We start from the raw sequence: 21,413 nt of genomic DNA, 5'->3' as shown, positions 1-21,413 counted from the left end.
CGAGTCTCAGAAGAGCAATGAAATTCCTTATGGATATTTTGGCCCCATGAAGATGGTCTCATGACTGCAGCAAACATACTTTCTGACCAGGAGCCAGATATGGGGTTAAGCAAGGAGGCCGAGAAGACTGGACTCAAGTACCCGAGGGCCATGTTCTGTCAAATGGAAGTCGAAGATAAAAACTGTCATGTTGTGGGTCAAAAGTGAATAAAAGTTCTTCTACCCCTGCTTTATGACTCTAACCTGCCTCATTATGACCTGGCTCTCCCCCAGGTAGTAAGCATCTCTCAATTCTGGCGTGAAAACAGTGTGGGTTGGGTTGGGTGGGGGGGTGGCCCAGGTGGCCTTAGGACCCCCCCACCATGGAAAACCAGCTGCTGCAGAACTCCCTGGGGTGCTGCAATCAATACCAAGAAAGCCCCCAGGATGCTGAGAACATCCTATTCCTGCTGCTGGGCCTCATCATTCTGGTCAACATCAGCCTCAATGTGACAACCGTGGTCAGTGATTACTGTGGATGACCTACAGGAATGCTGAAGGCTCTCTAGAAAAGCCAGCTACAAGCTTGCTTCACTTGCAGAAATGGGTGGGGTTGTTGGGAACGGGGGTGGGATTGGAGAGCTGGTCTTCACTCCCATCTTCCCACCACCTCCAGATGTGGAATGGGCTCCAGAATGCCATAGACAAGATGATCTGTTGGATGAATCAGAAAAGTAAGTATGCTAGACAACAGTGTCACACACACACACCCTGATCCTAAAAAACCGGGACCACATGTTCCTAACCCTGAACTCTTTTGCCTCTTGCCTCTTAGATGAAGTCCAGGTTACCGAATGTCCCCCCAAAGAGCCCCAGCCAGCCAACGTACAGGATGTCCACATCCACTGTGTCCTCGACCCTGTACAAGTGAAGATGGCCCAACCCACACAGTGTTCCTCTTCCTCTTCCCATTTTCTCCGTAAGCGCTCTGATGACAGGCGCAGCCGCAGGCGCTACCTCTACCAACAGGGTAACCTTCAGACTCGCCAAAGCAACCAGCAACAGGGCTGCCACAGCCACCAGCAGAGACTTCGGAACAACAGGCAATTCCCCCATGGCTGCCCAACCTTTCGTAAACAACCTCAAAGCCACAAGGTGTCACAGATGAGGCCAATGCCCTTTTTTGACCTGGAAGACCGGGATTCCCTTCTGGAGGATGATCGGTCCTGCCCGCATGCCAAGCAACCCCGTAGGAGCTGGGGTGGTTTGCGTAAGCCAGTACGTCTGGCCTCCAATGTGGGACTGTGGGGTCGCCAGGGTGGAATCCTCGCCAGCCTCCCATTACCCTCTCTCTACCTGTCACCAGAGCTGCGCCGCTTGCCTAAGCGAGTAGAAGCCAAATCAGAACTGAGGTTACAGGGCTTCGGTCCCCATTATTCACAGTCCCGGATTTGGGGTAACGTGGAAGCTGAGCAGTGGGCTTCATCACCGCCTCCTCCACGCCGGCTGCTTCCTAACCCTTCCTGGGTCACTGTGGGTTATAGCCCTTTCCCTTCAGGGGGCCACATACCATATGATGCCAGGGATCAGTGGCGCCGTGGGACAGAAGGCTGTGAGCCGCCGCCACCTGCCTTTGTATCCAGGAACCCCAGGCCAGAGGCCCCAGGCTACCGGGACCACAACTCCTCACAGGCCTATCGGCAGAACTTCCCTAGCTACACTCACAGCCAACCGAACCACAGCCCACCACAATCCATGGGACACGTGGGTTATAGCTCCCGGGAATCTCACGAAGTCCGCAGGCGAGCCCCTGACTGGATTGAGGTTTTCCCCTCTCGACATCCTCTGACCACTTCTACTTCCCTCACGGCACTGGGTGAGGCTTCGTACCAAAGGGCCCCAACTGCCAGCTCGGGCCTGATGATCCCTCACTCCTCCCAGCGCTTGGCGGAAGTCCAGATTTCTGACCCAACCCCACCTCCAACCACCTTTGTTCCGCTCAGTCGGAATCCAGGCGGCAATGCCAACTACCAGGTGTATGACAGCCTGGAGCTGAAGAGGCAGGTGCAGGAGAACAGAGGGCGGGCCAGCTCGCTGCCACCACCTTCCACCTCAGCTTCAAGGCCCTCTCTGCATAGAAGCCGGACAGGGAAACTCAACTGAGCAGAGGTGAACGTGAATACTGGGGCAAGGCATGGAGAAAGGAATAAAGAGAAAGAGTCCAGAAAACTCTGTTGTTGTCTGTTGTTTGGAAGTTCTCCTTTCAGTGGCCTGGGATTCTTGAAACGAGACACCACTCTTCTTGGCTAGTTGTTCCTGTTGCCCTGGGGGCTATGTTCCTGCTAGTAGGTGCCTGGTGATCCTGTACGGAGAGTCTCACCCGCTCTACATTGCAGATTGGAGGTCTCAGTGCACTCCGTTCTTGTTCCCAAAGGAACTCAGCTCTGCTCAAGAACCTGTGAGGTCAGGGCTTGGAGCGGAGACTCAGTAAATGGGCAGCTTTTGCAGAAGACCTGGGTTCTCCTCCCAGCACCCATACAGCCATTTGTAACTCCAGTTCCAGGGGACCTGATGTCCTCTTCTGACCTCCATGTGGACCAGGCACACTGTGGCACACAGACATGCAGGCAACATACTCGTGTACATATATACATAAAGTAAATTCAGAGAAAAAAAACGCAAAAAACTGAGGCCAGAGAACAGGCAGACAAGAGCCTGAGACTCAGTGTGGGAAGAAGTCTAAGGCTCTAGATTCCAGCTAAGTCTCTGAGGTCAAGGGGATTCCTGATCTCAGGAGTGATCAAGGGGTGCAAGATTCTGGGTTTTCAACTTCTTGAGTAAGGCGTATTTGAGTTAAGCGCATCAGAACACGGTGAGGTGGAGTGGTTGAGAAAAGGGAGGGGTGCTGGCCTACAGGCTTAAGTTCCTCAGACCTGGTCACCAGGGCACTTCATCCTGGGACCTCCTCCACCATCTCATTGTGATCCCAGCCATCTGCTCCATTGTGACTCAATCCTCCTCCCCTCCCCCACTAGGGGGCGGGCCTGTTTTCTAGTTTGTGGGGGCCATGGGGCCCAGGTAGGCCTGGGACCCCAGGTCATGGGTGAACGAATCTACCACGGAGCCCATTCCTGTTCTGGCACCAACCTCAGGAAATGCCAGGATTTAGGAGATTCAATTCTTCTGATTCTGGGCACCTTCATCTTGCTCAACGTGGGAATCAATGTGGTGACTCTGGTCAGGGCAGGGTCTGGGCACGGGGTAGAGGGGGCTCAGGGGCTGTTTGCTTGTTAGTTTTGACTTGGGGTGAATCTTATAATCTCCCCGTCTCAGTCTCCTGAGAGCTGTAGTTATAGGCATGTGCCTCCAGGCTCAGCCCAAGCTCTGGGGGGCCCAAGGGGCTAAAGTGGGAGGTCGGCTGGGATGCGGCCAGATGAACACTGACCTTCAGGGCTCACCTGACCTCTGGGCTCTCCTTCCTCTGCTCCCCTCAGCTCTGGAAGCATCTGAAGAGCTCTTTGCGGATTCTTTTCCATCACTATTTCCCCAAAGGTGAGTGGTCTCCTGGGGATGTACTTGTCCCTTTTGTCACAGCCCCTACTCCCACCCTGGCACCCTGTCCTTCCCCATCCTGCTCTCCCTACAGCAGGGAAAGCAACCCATTGGTCTAAACCCGACCCATGTGCATGTGTTATACTGCAGATACCAAGAACCTGTGTTCAAGACTCCCTGCCCAATTCCACCACCGCCCCGGCTTCCTACCCGGGCATGTCAATCACCTTGACTCTTGGATACCAGATACAAATGATGAGAACATTTCTAGGTGCTGCTGGATGCCACCCCAGTGTGGACATGGCAGGGCTCCCACGGAAGCCCCGTGGGAACTGTGGAAAGAAGGGCTGATAGGAGCTGGAGAAGCCCCTCCCGCCACAGCCACGAAGACTCAAGCTTCTTCCTTTTCCAGGCCAGAGATCTCTCCCCAGATTCCAAAGATAAGCAAGCTGAACATGGTTCCGCCCTCTTCACCCAAAGACAACAAGACTAAGGCGACAGTTGACAGTCCACCCCATGCTCCGGCCCAGGCTCTAACCTATACCTCAACCAACACCCATGAGCACCCCTCCACCCAGTCCCAGACTCAGACCTCGGAGCACTCTGAATTCAGGGCACAGGGTGTTAAGCATACCTCGGCCCACACACCGCCATCCCGTGCAGCAGAGTTTACCCCAGCCCTCAGTGAAGTACCAAAACCAGCCAAGGCTCCACCTCCTACGTCATCCCGTCACCCAGCACCCACCTCACCCTATCCCCCCACCCAGGCCCCAACTCATAGTCAATCCCATGCCTTGGGACAGACCCTGCCCTCCAGCCCACTATCAACCACAACCCCAGCCCAAGGTTTAGCCCACAGCCCCAAGAAAAACTCTGTCCATACATCACCTCAACCCCCAACCAAGTCTCCTGCATATGCTTCCTTCCAGTCCCAAGGCCACGATCCAGTCCAAATCCCAGTACACACCTTGACCCGCGCCCAAGCTGATGTCCCTAAAGAAACAACGTCTCAAGTCTTAGGACATGTCCCATCCCATTCTCCCATTCATCTGTATGCCCGTAACTCAGCGCCCAACCCAACCTCTGCCCCAGCCCCTTCCTCAACCTTCACCCCCGCCACTTGTGTCCTGGCCCCTGTCCCAACCTGTGCCCCAGCCCCTGCCCTAGCACTGTCCATGACCATGACTACTACTCAAGCACCTGCTCAAGTTCCTACCACCAGCTCTACCCCTATCCTGTCTTCTGTCCCTTCCATGGTGGCTACTTTTGGCCCCAGCTTTCCTACTAGCCATATGGTCTATGATGCCCGAAGAGTGAAGCAGAACACGTTCCCTAAACACAGCTCCCAGGACTCGAGGTACTTCAGGAAGGACTTGAACACCCTCTCTAGGCCTCAAGAGGTGACGGGCCTGGTAAATTCTAGTACTACTGAGCAAACACCAAAGCAGCATGGTGGAGACAGTGCTGAGCCTCCTTCAGGGCCTACGCTGGGCTACCTGGAGTTGGGGAACATGGAATGGAAGGGCTCAGATAATGCCAAAGATAAGTTCTCCCAGCCCAAGACCTTCCCTTACAGCAGCGTTCCTCCTTGCTGTTCTGAGAGGAAAACTGGGGAAGCCCAGGCTCCGCTCTACCACCAGTTCCTGGTCTATGCCCAGGATGCCACTCCCTCGAAACCCTGCCTTCACTCCCCCAGCCCTACCCAGAGCATGCTGCCCACCGTCCCTCCACCATGCACTCTCTCTCTGCCGCTTGTTTCTCCCAGAACATTTGCTGTGTCTCAGTCTAACCATCAGAAGCTCTCCAATTTAACACAAGCCCCCTCCTTTCTCTCAACTCCCAATTCTCCTCAGACGGCTTCCTCTATCCCTTCTCAGTTCTCCACCATTTCTCAGTCCTTAATCCAACCTCCAAACCCTGAAAATCAAAACCTTAACCAAGACCTTGGCCTGCAAAAGACTCCATCCCTTGCCAAGGATTCTGGAGTTCCCAAGAACACAGGCTTTACACAAGATCTAGGCCTCCAGAAGAACTCAAGCCTTACCCCAAATCCAAGACTCCAGAAAAACCCAGGCCTTACCCAAGATCCAGGCCTCCACAAGAACCCAAGCCTTACCCCAAATCCAGGATTCCTGAAGAACCTAGGCCTTACCCAAGATTCAAGCCTCCACAAGAACCCGGGTCTTACTCTGACCCCAGGCATCAACAAGAACTTGGGTTTCTACAAGTTTCCAGATCATACTCAAGATCTTTACCTCTGCGTGAACCCAAACAGTTCTCAAGACTCTTGCCTTCAAAAGAATCTAGAGCTCTCTCAAGATGCTGGCCTAAGGAGTCCAGCTGCCATTCAAGACGCTAGTGTTCTTAGGAATCGTCCAGCCTTGGGTGCCATCCCACCTTCCAGTCTCCACAAGAATGGGTTACCTAATGAAACACCTGGCCAGCGGACTTTGAGCTTTATGCAAGACTCTCTGGTCTACAGGAATGCGCCATTAAACCAAGATACTGTAATCAACAAAAATAAAGACCCCCTCTCAGTGACCAACTATAAGAGGCCAGACACCTGTCGAGATTCTGGAGGTAACGTTACAGGAAATATACAACATCCAGGAGTCTGCAGGAATGTAGGCCTTACCCAAGACTCTAGACCACAGAAGAGTCAGCGCCATACCGAAGATTCTGAAGTGAGCAAAAGTTCAGGACTTACCCAGGAATCTGGTCCCCTTAAGAGCCTAGGTCTTGTCCAAACTTCTTGTCTCCATAAGAGCTCAGGTCTCAAACAAGACTCAGGAGACTACAAGAATCTAGGCCTTATCAAAGACTCTGGAATCTGCGGAGTCCCAGATCTTATCCAAGACTCTGACTCCTACAAGAGTAGCAGCCTTATCAATGCCACTGAAACCGAAAAAAGATCGGACATTAACCAAGATGTCAGCATTTACAGTTCAGAACATAGCCAAAGCTCTAACCTTCAGGACTGCTCAGCAACGGATCAAGATCCCTGTCCTCATCAGGACCTAGCGCTTGCTCCGGGCTCCGGCTTCAAGCCTCCAGGCCTTACCCAGCAAGCTAGACCCTGCAAGGACTCAGGCCTTATCCTAGACTCCGGCCTCACCAAAAGACAAAGCTATGTTCCGGGTACAGATTCTGCTCAAATCTCAGGTTCACTTCAGCCAATAATGCTAACACCTTCCCCAGTGAAATCCTTCGTGTGTAAGATGGCTTCTCAAAAGGACAATACCGAGCAGCACTTACCCTGGACTTCTGTCCCTGTCAATCAAAATTCCTGCCCTTCCAAGGCCCCAGTGATCTCCGCGGACCTAAAAACTTTTTCAGCGGTACCTGTACTGATTGAGCTGCAGTCACCCCCACGGCGGTTAGACAGCCAAGACTGGGTCTACCACCCTGTAGATACAGCTCCGCCACCTTGCCAGAAGTATCGCCAGATGTCTATGCCTCCCAAAATCAACTGGAAGCCCCACTGCCCTGGACCAGGCACCCGGTCACACGGTCACGTGGTCTTTGATTCCCGCCAGAAACCGTTAGTAACTGGAAGGGATAAGTGTGAAGCTTTATCTTCCAGGCGCTTTCGTCAAGAGGCGCCCAGAAACTCAGAGGAGACCCAGAAGGAGTGGGGATATCAAAATGTGATGAGAACCTTGAACAAAGAGGGGACAAATATGCGTCGGGAATAAAGAGGCAAGAGAAGCATTCTGTGGCTGGTTGAGGCTCTCCACGCCAGCACTACCACTGATACTGATTGTCTTAAACAGTCACAGAATGAACACGTTCCTATCGTCCTCCACAGCTCCATAGGTGATTTTCAGGGGGAAAAAAAAATACTAACCACTAGCCAAATGTGACTATCAGAATGTCAATTAAAATTTAAAATTCTCACCAAGTGTTGTGTTGCACACTTGAATCCCAGCACTTGGCAAGTGGAGATAGGAGTTCAAAGGAATCCTCAGTTCTAGAATGAACTCAAGGTCAGCATGGGCCACTGGAGATCCTAACTCAAAAAAAAAAAAAAATTATCCCAGCACTAGGGAGGCAGAGGCAGGTGGAGCTTTGTGAGTTCAAGCCCAGCCTGATCTACAAAGTGAGTTTCAGGACAGCCAGGGGTGTTACACAGAGAAACCTTGTCTCAGGAAAAAAAAAAATCCTGACAAGATGGCTCATCTGGTAAGAGCAGGTCCTGTGCCAGGTGGCTCACAGCTGTCTGTAACTTCAGCCATCTTCTGGCCTGTGATCATTGCACACATGTGGCACGCATCCATGCCGGCAACCACTCATTAAGATTATAATAAATTAAGCTGGGCATGGTGGTGCATGCCTTTTATCCCAGCACCAAGGAGGCAGAGGCAGGTGGATCTCTGTGGGTTCAAGACTAGTCTGGTCTACATAATTTCTAGGATAGGGTTACGTAGAGCCTCTCAAAAAAAAAAAATCTGAGCTGGGTAGAGTAGATCACACCTGTATGATCAGAATGTGGGAACCTGAAGCAAGGTGATTTGTATGTTGAGCCAAGACAGAGCTACATAGCAAAAGCTTGTCTCAAAAAGACGTCAATTTAAATTCTGTTCTTCAGGCTCTACATCTTTAAGTTCTGAGAACCCCATGTAACTGGACAGCAGAGACGCAGGACATTTCTTCTTCTTCTTCTTCTTCTTCTTCTTCTTCTTCTTCTTCTTCTTCTTGTTCTTCTCTTCTTCTTCTTCTTCTTCTTCTTCTTTTTGGGGGGGCTTTTCGAGACAGCGTTTCTCTGTGTAGCCCTGGCTGTCCTGGAGCTCACTCTGTAGACCAGGCTGGCCTCAAACTCAGAAATCCGCCTGCCTCTGCCTCCCAAGTGCTGGGATTAAAGGCGTGCGCCACCACTGCCCAGCTAGGACATTTCTATCATAGCAAAAAAATAAAAAATTTTGCCGGGTGGTGGTGGCACACGCCTTTAATCTCAGCACTTGGGGGGCAGAGGCAGGCAGATTTCTGAGTTCGAGAGTTCGAGGCTAGCCTGGTCTACAGAGTGAGTTCCAGGACAGCCAGGGCTACACAGAGAAACCCTGTCTCGAAAAACCAAAGAAAAAAAATTCTTTTGAGACCTGCTCTTGTTATGTAGCCCAGGCTAGCTATGAACTCATTCTATATAGTCTATGCTAGGCTTGAACTTGCGATTCTGCAGCCTTAGCATCATGAGTGCTGGGATTAAAGGCATACTCCACCACTATGCCTGCCGTTTTTAAGGAAGGAGTTGAGATTCTCTAATACTGTAGCTCAGGCTGTCCTATGACAACAACTCCAACATAAGGTATGTAACTTGCCTCTTGGTGAAGGTGCCTAAGAGAGATTCCCCACCAGTTACTGTTTCTGGTAGGAATCCGAGACCATGTGACCTGTCTGGATGCCTGGTCCTGGGCAGTGGGGTGTTTGTTGATCTGTGAGGCATAGACATCGAGGACACTTTGGCTGAAGGAACTGTATAGGTACAGGCTGGCCTCACATTCAGAGGCAACCCTCTGCTGCCCCAGCGTCTCAATCTTAGAATTATAGGCAATGAGCCACCACACCTAAGGATCACAGATCATTCTTTTCTTTAAAGACTGGGTATGGCAGTGCATGTTCATAATTTCAGAATTTGAGAGATAGAGACAGAAGTAAGAGTTCAAAGCCAATCTTACCTATAAGACACCCTGATTCAATACAAAGGGAAGGGTCTGCTGAGATTGCTCAGAAGGTCGGGGCACTTGCTGCTAAGTCTGATGAGAGTTTGATCTCAGGGTTAAAAGAGTCGATTATGGTAAGGTGTCCTCTGAGCTCCACACACAAACTGTGGTATGAGGAGACGGATGTGCACATGCACACATACGTAAAATAAAAACATATTAGAAAAAAGAAAAGCTGGGTGGTGGTGCATGCCTTTAATCCCAGCACTCTGGAAGCAGAGGCAGGTAAATTGACAAGTTCAAGGCCAGCCTGATCTACAAAGAGAATTCCAGGACAGCCAGGGCTACACAGAGAAACCCTCTCTTGAAAAACAAAACAATTCAAAGAAAGAAAGACAGACAAGAAAGAAAAAGAAGGAAGGAAATAAGGAAGAGTATAGCACGATGGGTAAAGCATCGAAGCCTGATGACTTGAGTTTGATCCTTGGGATAAACATGGTGGAAGGAGAGGACTGATTTCCACAAGTTGTCCTCTGACCACCACCACACACACACACACAACACACATACACACACATACACACACACAGACACATACACACAGACACACACACATATACACAGACACACATATACACAGACACACACATATACACACACAGACACACATACACACACATATACACATACACAGACACACATATATACACACAGACACACAGACACACACACATACACAAAGAGACACACACATAAGGACACACACACAGACACACATAACACATACATACACACACATACAACACACATATACACACACAGACACGCACACACACAACACACATACACACACAGAGACACACATACACACATACAACACACATATACACACACAGACACACACACAAACATGCACACACACAACACACATACATAGAGACACACATACACACACATACACACACAACACACATACACACAGAGACACACACACACAGAGACACACACACACATACACACACATACACACACACACACACACACACATGCACACACACAGAGGCAAAAATTCCTCATACATGGGACCTGAGGGAGCTCAGCAGTCAAGAGAACCTAGGATCAATTTCTAGCATTCACATGATGGCTAACACCACCATCTGTAACACTAGTCCCAGGGGATTTGAGGCCATCTTCTGGTTCCAAGAGCTGCATACAAAAGGTGCACAGACACACACGCAGGCAAAACACCCATACAAATACAAAAAACTCATCTTCACTTCTCTTGATCTCGCCTCTTGGGTCACAGATATACAAACTTGTGTTCCTGGTTCTCTGCTTTCCCCATCATGGATGAAGGGGAAGGGTACCCTTTTGTCAGTGACTTGAAACCCCTTAGGTCTGGGTTTCCTAGGTGAGCTCTGGTTCCAGGGGTTTGTCTATTGACTCCACCCTACCCCAATTCTGGGGCAGGATCTCCCTCTAGGCTGGGCTCACCTGGAATTCTGCATCCAAGGTGAGTCTCTGGTTCATAGTAGTCATCTTGCCTCAGCTTCCCAAGTGCTGAGATTATGAACTTGAGCTGTCACCCTCCCACAATCCTCTAGTTTTTCAAGATGTCCCAGGTAAATTATCTAACTGAGAATGTAAGAGAGGTCAGAAGCAGATGGAGTTTATGAAGGCCTGGCCTGGTGGTGGTCTGCTCTGTGAACCTCCTTCGTGTTTACGGGTTTACTGTCTCTTTATCCCATCCTGTGTCTGTGCTATACTCTGATCCTTTACTCTGATTTCTAGTAACATAGGTTACTGATGTAATTCCCTGCCCTAGTTCTTGTGGTCTGACCTAACCTAGCTGGGAGTTTCCTCTGGACTTTCAATTTAGTCCTAATAGCTTCTGTGTACATGTAACTTTGAATTCCCAAGTGGTTTTCCTGTCACAATTCTGCATGTCTGACGTGAGCATCCCTGGCTGCAATCCCTTTTAAGATTCAAATGTCTAGTTCCATGTCAGCTATGTATTCCTGCCTTAGTATTATGACCACTGACTCCAGGAAGATGCTTTCCCACCAGTCCCCTACCTCAACTCTGATCCTGGACAACTCATATGCACTATTCCTATTTTATTTTATTTTATTTTATTTTATTTTATTTTATTTTTTTAGACAAGGTCTCACTGTGCACCCCTCACTACCTGGAACTCTTTGTGCAGACCAGGCTGGTCTTGAACTCACAGAGATCAGCCTGCCTCTGCACCCCAAGCATTAAGACTAAAGGCTACTCTCAGCTTTTTCCTTCTTTTAAAAGAGTCAAAGGATTGGAGAGATGGCTCAGCGGTTAAGAGCACTGGCTGCTCTTCCAGAGGACCTGAGTTCAATTCCCAGCAACCACATGGTAGCTCACGATCATCTGTAATGAGATCTGATGCCCTCTTCTGGCACGAATGTGTACATGCAGACAGAGCACTCATATGCATAAAATAAAATAAATCTTAAAAAAAAAAAATCTAAGTTGCCCAGGTGCTCCACCTCCTAAGCCCAGCACAACATTTCCAGGCCATAGTCTCTCTAAAATGATCAGAGGCCTTTAACTCCTGGGAGGCAGAGGCAGATGGATCTCTGTGAGTTCAAAGCTAGCCTCCCTGATATACATAGTGAGTGTAGGGCAGCCATAGCTACACAGTGAGACCCTATCTCAAGTTAGATAAATAAAACTAAAAACAAAGTTTTAGTTTTTCCTTTAAAGAGCCTCATCTAAGAGACTGTGGAGCTTCAAAAATGGAATGGAGGGTACGTTCATTATTTACTATTCGGATCCAACCGATTATCCTTCTCCAGTTCCAACAAGTGTATGTGTAGGACTGGTTAGACAGAATAATATACTGTCTCCAGCTCGCTGTAGTGGCATGAGCCTATAACTTCTCTTGTCACCAAGGAAGCTGAAGTAGGAAGCTTGCTGTGAGTTCAGGGTCAGCCTGTGCTACATGGTGAGTCCAGGCCAGCTTGAACTACATAACAAGACTTTGTATAAAACGTGCTGTCTGTCAGTTAATCTCCGAACTCAGGAGGCAGAGGTAGGCGGAACTGTTTGAGTTCCAGTCAGCCTGGTCTACATAGCAAGTTCCAAGCCATCCAGAGCTACACAGTGAAACCCAGTCTCAAATAACTAAACAAACTTAAGGGATAAAAATAAAGTAAAAAGAAACTACAGCTTCCAGTAGACACTACTTCAGAACAACGGAAAGGACGTGAAGGCACCGCTGAACCTGTATCGTAGGACACAAACTACAACTCCCAGGATAGCAACATCTCAGTAGGGTGAGAGGCGTGACTGAACTCTCACAGGAGGCGGGAACCAGTCCGGAGCCACCCAGACAGCTTCCAGAAAAGGGCGTGGACATGTGACCACCAGGAAGTTACCTGTAGAATCTTTTATGTTGCTTTCTGTCTACCACCTTTCCAGCTACCCCTTCGTCGGAAAGCCGCGGACCAATAACCCCTTCTCAAAAGGAGGTAAAGGGAGGTGGGCAAAGGTTCGTGGCAAAGATTGGCAATTGTATTCCCAGGAGGGGCCAAATAGCCTTTTTTTTTTTTTTCATCTGCTGAGTCAGGTGAACCGATTCACTGTGGGGCAACCTGCTGAGAAAAAAACCGAAGGAACTAGTCATTTGTTCATTCCGAAGACTAAACACAGAGGACATCATCTACAAGACCCACTTGTGGACTGTCCCTTGCTCTGCCTCAGAGGGAGGGGGAAACTGGAGAACTTGGGGGCCGCAAAAGAAAGGCCTGCCAAAGCTAACTGGGATCTGTTTGCTCCCCGCACCAAACGATAGAGAAGCATGGCTTCTACCGTCTGGGGGGGCGCCCCCTGGTGGGGCCCACCGCCCCCAGCCCCAGCCCGGCCTCTCACAGACATAGACTTCTGCTCTGGTGCACAGCTGCAGGAGCTCACTCAGTTGATTCAGGAGCTGGGTGTCCAGGAGAGTTGGAGTGAAGGGCCCAAGCCTGGAGCTGATCTTCTCCGAGCCAAGGATTTTATCTTCTCTCTACTCGGTAAGTAATTATCAACTGTGGGAATTTGCAGACCTCAGCCTCGCCATTTCCCGCCCCGGCTTTGAACCATGACCCTTTCTCTTCCTTTAGGTCTAGTTCACCGCCAGGACCCTCGTTTTCCACCCCAGGCAGAACTCTTGCTGCTTCGCGGTGGGATTCGTGAAGGTTCCCTAGATGTAGGACACGCCCCCTTAGGTCCCTACTCCCGGGGACCTCATTATGATGCCGGCTTTACACTCCTTGTGCCTGTGTTTTCTCTGGATGGCACTGGGCCCGAGCTGCTACTGGATCTGGAATCCTGTTCTGCATGGCTCCGCCTTCCAGAAATAATGCGTGGAATTTTGGTCCGGGAGGCCTGGCAGGATTGCCTAGGACCGCCTGTCCCAGAAGAAAGTGATATGACTCACCAAAACCGTAGCAAAGAGAGTCCCACCGACCGGGAAAACTCTGTAGATCAGTCACATGACTGTGTCCCTGAACCTGAGCCACACACGTCTTTGCAAAAATCATCTAGTGATCGTTTAGGGTCTCAATCCTCTTATAATGACGTCACCGATCTTGAAACTCCTGAACCATTGGAAACATCGAGTAGTGACGCCTTGGAAGCCGACGAAAGCCCAGTCCCAAAGCCGTCGGAGCCTCCAAAGGCATGGCCCACATTATGCCCGACACAAGTAGCTTCATGGTTCTTCGTTAAGTTGGCTGAGGTTGCTGAGTCCCTGATCCCGGTCCCGGGCGCCCCGCGGCTAGTTCATGCAGCTCGCCACGCGGGTGTCACCACGGTCCTCCTGGCAACTCCAGAGCCCCCACGCCACCTCCTGCTCTTCGACTTGATCCCGGTGGTGACCGTGACAGGCTGGCCTGACACGGCTCGGAGCCACTCGTGGGCGGGTCCACTGGTCTCTGAATCGGCCTCTTTCTACCTAGTGCCGGGCAGTCTCCCGGAGCAGCAGGGCACCTCTGGATGGCAGCTGTGCTTCGCCCGCCAGGAGCTGGCGCTCAAAGCGCGCATCCCCGCGCCGCTGCTTCAGGCACATGCGGCGGCCCAGGCACTGCTGCGCCCGCTGGTGGCGGGGACCCGAGCCGCTGCGCCCTACCTCCTGCGGACCTTGCTCTACTGGGCGTGCGAGCGGCTCCCGGCGCTCTACCTAGCGCGGCCGGAAAATGCCGGTGCTTGTTGCCTTGGGCTACTGGATGAGCTGAGCCGAGTGCTAGAGGCCGGGGCGCTGCCTCATTATTTTTTGAACGACCGAAAGCTCGGTGTGGGAGATGGCTCCGCTGCTCTTCGCGGGGCTTTGGCCCAGCTCCGCGGGGACCCTGCACAGGCCTTGCGTGAGGCTGTAGAGGAAGCCAAGGTTGCCCGCAAAGGGGGCGGTTTAGCGGGCGTAGGGGGCGGGACCCATTAAAGATTCTTCTTCTAAGGGAATGGAAAAGTGTTGCCTTTGGCGAGAGGGTCATGGAGGAGACTGCTTCCCCTCGCAGACAGACAGTGTGTGCTTGGGTCCAAAGTCTCTTCTCTAAAAGGTTTCCCCAGTATTCTGCCCTGCCTGAGGCCCAAGTTCTCTAAATCTGACTGGCGCCCCTTCTATCCCGGTACTGCCTTCCGGAACCTCTCCCCGATTCTTTTAGAGTCTATAGGGACCAGGAGGAATGTATTTACTGACAAAATGAGAGAAGGAACTGGTTTTTGGAAACCTGGTTCTGATCAATTTGGCTCATATCAAAGCAGAGAGATATTAAGGCCGGATCACAGCCCAGACTGGATATCACAGCCACCCGTTTCTCCACTCCCCCCCCCCCAATTAATTTCTGTCCTCACTTCCATCCCAGGCAGTAAAGTCCCTTTTCATTTTCTCTCTGTCGGCTATTCCGTCTACCCACTGCCCCCAGCCCCGCCATATCAGGCTCCTTGTCTGGTCTCCTCTGAACCCCGGGCCTTGCCTCTACTCCGCCAGCCTCTGTGACAATCCCCACTTACAGCTTCCAAGGAACCCCAGGGTTCCGCCCGCCCAGCTTCTCCCAGCGTCTCCGCCCCCTGCCCCGCCCCCGGGCCGGCTCGCAGAGGAGGGGGAGCCTCTGTCGCCGCCGCCGCCGCCGCCTCAGCTTCCCACAGCCGCTGCTGCTGCCTCCGCCGCTCTGCCTGGTCCAACCTCCAGGCCCAGTGCTCTGACTTTGCCGAACCGAGGCGCTCTGCAGAGACATCCTTACTCCTTCTTGAGGGTCCGGGACGCTTAGGCCGGCGTTGGGGGGGAAACCTCCGCTTGCGGGTGACAGGGAGGGAGGAGCCTGGAGCCGAAGCTCGCGGCATCCGTCGCCCGGATCAACAGGACAGGACAGGTTGAGGGGCGTCGGGGAAAGGAAGGGGTGTCTTAGCAGTCCCAGGAAGGACGAGAAAGCCCTGGCGCAGGAAGCTCTGACGCGCTATGACTTATTAAGGGCCTGTTCACGTTTGAGGAGTGTTGACAACGTGGGTGCACTCCTCTCTTGGGGGCCTTGTTAGATTGGAGGGTGTGGGATCTAAGCAATGCCAGTTGTTCCTCGGGAAATTTAAGGGGCATTAGAAAACAAACAGAAACGACTGATGCTCCTTTTTTCGGGGCGACTGAGGGTCCCCCAGACAACCACCCGGTGTATGCACTAGGAAGGGCTGATTTGGAGGTGACTTCAAAAGGAGTGGAGGGTAGCAAGGTGAGGAAATGGTCTCAGCAGCTGCAACTTTGTGGTACTAGACATGGAGGTGACAATGAGAAAAAACATCATCCAGCTAGAGGGTCTGGAAAGCCCTTGTCACTGAACCTAGACAGCCTGGATAGTGAGTCATATTTGCTGGGGGGGTATTTGACGAAAGTGGGAGATCTACTCCACTTAGAGTTTAGCGAAGGAAAAGACAGAGCTGGGCTCCTCTTGACATTGACAGCAGCCTAGGGTGAGCTAATGTCCACAAAGCTTAGGACCCACACCCTTTATAAGAGTAGGTTGGGCAGGAGCGCCCCAAAATAGGGTAGAAAGAAGCCTCAGGATATTGAGAACACAGCTTAGAAATATAGGAGGGTCTTGACTTTAGGATAGAGGAGGTACCCTCTATCTCATACAGAGGCCAGAGAGGAGGGAAGGGGAAAGCTTTCATTAGGGGACAAAATCCATGGGTGAGGTCAGCTGAGGAGTGCATAGGCTGCTGGAGCCGCTGAAGTCAGGGCCCAAGGGTGGGAGCTGGTGGTGTGACGTACGGGGGTCTGGGGTTTATCTTCAGATCCTGTGGGTGGGGTGGTGGGTTGGGTCCAGAGCATGACCTGGTGAAAGGGCTCCTCTTGGGGAGCCCAGGGTGCTCCGGGAGCCTGCTGGTTTGGGGGTGCCTCCTCCCGGGGCACGATGGCGGCGTTGGCCAGTAGCCTGATCCGACAGAAGCGGGAGGTCCGCGAGCCCGGGGGCAGCCGGCCGGTGTCGGCGCAGCGGCGCGTGTGTCCCCGCGGTACCAAGTCACTTTGCCAGAAGCAGCTCCTCATCCTGCTGTCCAAGGTGCGATTGTGCGGGGGGCGGCCCACACGACAGGACCGCGGCCCAGGTGAGTGTGGCTAGGGCGGGGTCTCCCGGACAGAAGTCCTCCCTGAGGCCAGGGACCCTGACGAATGAAACCCGATGAGGAGGGGGTGTCCCAGAAGTGGAAGAGGTGGGCCAGAACGACAAAATCTACGGGACTATCCTTTAGTTTTCGTCCTCTTTGCCTGTAATGCCGAGTCTCCTTTCGAGGGCAGGGGGAAGGTTTGAGGGGCGAAGTCTGGCGTCCCAAGCTTCTCAGCTCCTGTCGGCCCCCCTTCAACACAGAACTCCCCACCCCCCACGGTTCTTCGCCTACGTGCGGGTTCTCGCGATTCTTTCCATCCGAAGTGGCGGGGCTTGGGGGGTTCTGGACGCTTGGGTCACCCCGAGGGTTTCTGCAGCCCTGGCTGCCCCGCCCCCGCTCCAGTTCTCCCGCCCCTCCACGCTTTGGCTCTGTTCCTCCTGGTCGAGCTCACCTGGCCAGGAGCCAATCTCTCCTGCTCTCCCCCGGGTGTCCTTGCTGCTACCTCGTCAGCCAGCCCCCTCCGTACGCCCTCCTTCTGTGACCTGCGCTTCGAGAAGAGTGCTGGGCACCCCCCTCCCATTACTCCTGTGTGACTCGGAAATCCAGTCCTACAGGCTCCGGGGACCCTCTGCCAGTAGGATCTCACACACAGTTCAGGCTGAAGACCTGCACAGGGACTTAGGCGGGGGGTCGTACCACTTACAAGGGGGAACAGGGAAATCGGCAGAGAGCAAGCCACAGGAAAGGAGAGATGTAAGGGTTGGTATGTGATTCCCGTCCAGGTACGACAGTTAGGGAGTCCCTCTGGCCTCGCTCCAGGACGCTGCCGGTTCTCCTAGGGGTAGCCCCTTGCGCCCTACTCCCCCACCACCAACAGTAGGTAGTGGTACAGTCCGCAGCCCACCCTCTGAGTGGGACCCAGCCCCCACGTGATGCAGCCTGCCTCTCCATCTCTGTCCCCTCTTCCTTTTCCTTGATGTGGTCTAAATGTCCCCCATCCCAGGCCAGTTACCTGGCTGAAGGGTAGAGGCTCAGTCTCAGGGAAAACTGGACCCTCGTGAGCCAGCCGACTGACTGACAGACAGACAGACAGATGGGTCAGTGTCAGACAGGCCGGCGCTGTGCCAGAGCAAGGCCCGCGCCAAGCGAGCGGCAGCTGCAGCAGCAGGTGCTGAGTCAGCGTCAGTCAACCCCAGTCCCACCCCTGCTTCTGAGGGGGAGCCCCTTCGCGGTGGTCACCTTGCTGCTCACCCCGACATTTCCAAACTCATTGTCCTGCGTCTCTGGCACTGTCGGTTGTCTTTATGTCTCTCTTTTCTACCTCCTCCCTGCCCCCTCCCCCAACTCTGGTGGGGAGAAGGAATTAAACCATTTAAATAAATTTCAATAAATTAAGCTGGCGCTCATGATTAAAGAAAGCGGAAGGGACCCACACTCCAGCTTCCTCAGGAATCAAAGAGAGGTGGAAGGAAGCTTGCTTGGAGGATAAGGGAGGTGGGGCCCTGGAACCCTCTTCTCTTCAGTTCCCCTTCCTTCTTTCCTGTGATCCCGCCAAGTGTAGGAATGTTTCTGGGAACAGAGATGTCATTTTTAAAGATAAATGTCTCTCTCTCTCCAGAGCCTCAGCTCAAAGGCATCGTCACCAAACTGTTCTGCCGCCAGGGTTTCTACCTCCAGGCGAATCCCGATGGGAGCATCCAGGGCACCCCAGAGGACACCAGCTCCTTCAGTAAGAAGGGACACCAGCTGCAGGGTGGGAAGTGGGAAGATGGGGACAGGAGATGACAATCCTATCACCTTTTCAGGCTCTGCTACCTTCTGTTTGTCTTCCTGAGCCCCAAGGGAGGCAGTGGGGCTGGAGTTGGGGGGCAGGGTTCAGATGGAAGTGAGGTACCTAGGTATTGATGCTTGCTTCTGCCCCCAGCCCACTTCAATCTGATTCCTGTGGGGCTCCGTGTGGTCACCATCCAGAGTGCCAAGCTGGGTCACTACATGGCCATGAATTCTGAGGGGCTGCTGTACAGCTCGGTAAGACAAAGAAGCCAAGAGGCCTGGAATACTGGGGACACCTCAGCATATACCAGTTCTTTGCCACATACAGGACTTACACCCAGGACTCTGTCCTTCCTGTTTTGGCTGATCAGGGCCTAGTCCGGAACTCCTCCCCTAGAGTGTACTCATCTCTGTCTACTGGCACCGCTCACCCTCGAGTCCCCAGGCTCTTTCTTTTGCTCTTTGGATGCCTGACTCTTTCAGCTATTAAGGCTGCACTTCTCAGCCTCATCTTTCCTCTGGATAAACAAGAAGTTGGAAATGAGGAGAAGAAATCTTATTTCTAGTGACCCTATAAATCTATTTCCTGCCCCTGGGTGGTCCAGCTTCTTCCTTACTCTCTCTGTGTTCTCGTTTCTGCATGGACTCAGTAGCAGCCGTCCTCCTTTCCAAATAATGTATGGATTATATCTTTGCTGCTTCTTCCCAAGGGCTCCATTCTGGCAGTGATATCTCTCTCTCTCTCTCTCTCTCTCTCTCTCTCTCTCTCTCTCTCTCTCTCTCTCTGTGTGTGTGTGTGTGTGTGTGTGTGTGTGTGTGGTGTGTGTGTGTGTGGTGTATCCATGCCTCTTTCTGGATCTGTGTCTCCTCAGCCGCATTTCACAGCGGAGTGTCGCTTTAAGGAGTGCGTCTTTGAGAATTACTATGTCCTGTATGCTTCTGCTCTCTATCGTCAGCGTCGTTCTGGCAGGGCCTGGTACCTAGGCCTGGACAAGGAAGGCCGGGTCATGAAGGGAAACCGAGTCAAGAAGACCAAGGCAGCTGCCCACTTTGTGCCCAAGCTCCTGGAGGGTGGGTATGGGCTCAAGAAAAGGTGGGTCATGTGGGAGATGTGGGAGGGTATTGACCTTGACAGGAAGACTTAGTGACACATAGCTTGGGCCATAAATGTTCAACAAGATGTTGTTATGTCAGGCCAAGACAGGAAGGCTAAAGCCTTTGGGGGTTGGGAAGCTCTCTTCCTTTGGGTTGGGGTTCTCCAAGGGTGGGTGTAAGAGAAGGGAAGCCTCTCAGAGCTCGGCTTCTTCCTGGCTCTCTGAGTGCCTAATTCTCCTTCCTTGCTTCTCTCTCTTTCCCCTTCACAGTGGCCATGTACCGGGAGCCTTCTCTCCACAGTGTCCCTGAGACCTCCCCTTCCAGTCCTCCTGCCCACTGAGATGTAGTCCGTGGACTGGAGGCTCTCTGCACTTCCAGTGTGCCAGCCACCGCCACACCCCGTCTCCCAGCCCTGCTCCAGGCCTTGCTGCTCTAGCCCCTGTTGCCACACACACGCCCTGAGCAGCCAGGTCTCACCAGGTGCTGTACCCTGTGGGAGCTCAGTCACTGTCTGGGACCTCTGGAATTGCTGAGCTCTTAGATCCTGGGGCCCAGGAGAGGTTCCAAGATGGGGGTGCCTGAAATGATCCTGGCTGATCACTTCTCCTTTGTTTTTCCACACTAACTCCTGCCCCTTAAGAGAACCCCAGTTTTTCCTAAAAGGCACTGGGGTTCCAACGCTGACAAGGCAAGGGAAGTAATACTCTTTGCCCTGACTGAGCCAGTCTCTGAAGCCATGTCCTTCCCATTGCCGCGAAGCCATAGCTTTCTAGGTTGGTCCACTGGCACTCAGACTTCATCTCCTCCTCTCTCTGCTCTGCCTTCTGTCTTGGTCTGGACAGGTTCTGATATAGCTGGACACCCCAGCCAGGTAGGGCCATTCCTATGTTCTGTGTTGGAACCCATGTTTGGATCCTTTATTCTTCTATCCTTGACCTAGATGGGCACCTCCCACCCCTGGTTTTAAAAAAGAGGCTGAATTTGAGCCTCCAAATGTAGCTACTGGCCTTGGTCTGAATTGGAACCAGTCTCGGGTCGACACAGGTTAAACCTTCTTATCCCAGAGACACCCAATTCTAGAGCATGGTATTCTAGACCTTTTTGGAGCCATACTTCCTACTGAATCTCAGCTCTAGGACATAGAGCATGACTCTCAGCCCTTTTTTCCAGGATGGAACTAGAGCCTGTATAGCCATATTATTGTACTAGAATAAGTTCTAAACCTACCCTTCCACTTTCTCTAGTGGTTATTGAATAAGAGTGAGCTATGGATAGGACTCAGCTATGATTAATTAAGAACTAATTGGTTCTGAGCTGTGCTTGGTGGCACATGCCAGTCATTTGGCACCTGGGAGGCTGAATCAGAAGGATTTTGAGTTGGAGGCCATCCTGGGCTACAATAGCAAAACCCTGTTTCAAAAGCCAACACACAGAGACACACAGACACAGACACACACACACACAGACACACACACACACAGACACACACACACACAGACACACACACACACACACAGAGAGAGAGAGAGAGAGAGAGAGAGAGAGAGAGAGAGAGAGAGAGAGAGAATGAATTACTAAGCAGTACTGAATGGATCAAGAACCACTTTTTGCTTTTCCTAGATAATTTTCTAAAAATCGTCACTCCAGAATACTAACCTTACTTTTACATGGTTTCTAGTTTCAGCATTTCAGCTGGGGTTCTGCCAGGGAAGCAAGAGTCTGGGGAAAGATACAGGAATTCTGGAA

General features: G+C 52.1%; 4 protein-coding genes across 7 annotated transcripts; all 4 read left to right on the top strand.

Annotated features, from left to right (window-relative positions):
* Positions 1 to 362: 362 nt before the first annotated feature.
* On the top strand, positions 363 to 2,160 carry Spem2 (SPEM family member 2). Its single transcript, XM_028780198.1, has 3 exons — positions 363 to 500; positions 656 to 713; positions 815 to 2,160. The coding sequence occupies exons 1-3, from the start codon at positions 363 to 365 to the stop codon at positions 2,140 to 2,142; spliced, it is 1,524 nt and encodes a 507-aa protein (XP_028636031.1). The 3' UTR covers positions 2,143 to 2,160.
* Positions 2,161 to 3,078: 918 nt separating this feature from the next.
* On the top strand, positions 3,079 to 7,182 carry Spem3 (SPEM family member 3). Its single transcript, XM_028780085.1, is given in 5 exon segments — positions 3,079 to 3,216; positions 3,474 to 3,530; positions 3,732 to 5,664; positions 5,755 to 7,145; positions 7,147 to 7,182. Coding segments are annotated over 5 exon segments (3,555 nt in total).
* Positions 7,183 to 12,601: 5,419 nt separating this feature from the next.
* Positions 12,602 to 15,090, top strand: Tmem102 (transmembrane protein 102). Of its 2 annotated transcripts, XM_028780154.1 has the most exons (3): positions 12,602 to 12,694; positions 12,793 to 13,237; positions 13,328 to 15,090. In XM_028780154.1, exons 2-3 carry the CDS (start codon positions 13,024 to 13,026, stop codon positions 14,641 to 14,643), a joined length of 1,530 nt encoding a protein of 509 aa, XP_028635987.1. In that variant the 5' UTR covers positions 12,602 to 12,694; positions 12,793 to 13,023; the 3' UTR covers positions 14,644 to 15,090. The 2 variants fall into 2 exon arrangements, with proteins under 2 accessions (XP_028635987.1, XP_028635986.1); XM_028780153.1 differs by having other exon boundaries at positions 12,619 to 13,237.
* A 1,516-nt stretch (positions 15,091 to 16,606) lies between these two features.
* Fgf11 (fibroblast growth factor 11) lies at positions 16,607 to 21,088 on the top strand. 3 transcript variants are annotated; one of them, XM_028780135.1, is made up of 5 exons: positions 16,607 to 16,799; positions 18,418 to 18,528; positions 18,724 to 18,827; positions 19,529 to 19,643; positions 19,937 to 21,088. In XM_028780135.1, exons 1-5 carry the CDS (start codon positions 16,607 to 16,609, stop codon positions 20,005 to 20,007), a joined length of 594 nt encoding a protein of 197 aa, XP_028635968.1. In that variant the 3' UTR covers positions 20,008 to 21,088. The 3 variants fall into 3 exon arrangements, with proteins under 3 accessions (XP_028635968.1, XP_028635966.1, XP_028635967.1); XM_028780133.1 differs by having other exon boundaries at positions 19,445 to 19,643; XM_028780134.1 differs by having other exon boundaries at positions 19,445 to 19,665.
* The last annotated feature ends 325 nt before the right edge of the window (positions 21,089 to 21,413 follow it).

This window comes from Grammomys surdaster, unplaced genomic scaffold (assembly GCF_004785775.1).
Source record: "Grammomys surdaster isolate TR1022 unplaced genomic scaffold, NIH_TR_1.0 364, whole genome shotgun sequence".
NCBI classification, from domain to species: domain Eukaryota; kingdom Metazoa; phylum Chordata; class Mammalia; order Rodentia; family Muridae; genus Grammomys; species Grammomys surdaster.
Note: the sequence above shows the minus strand (reverse complement) of the source record. Positions and strands in the feature narration are given on the sequence as shown.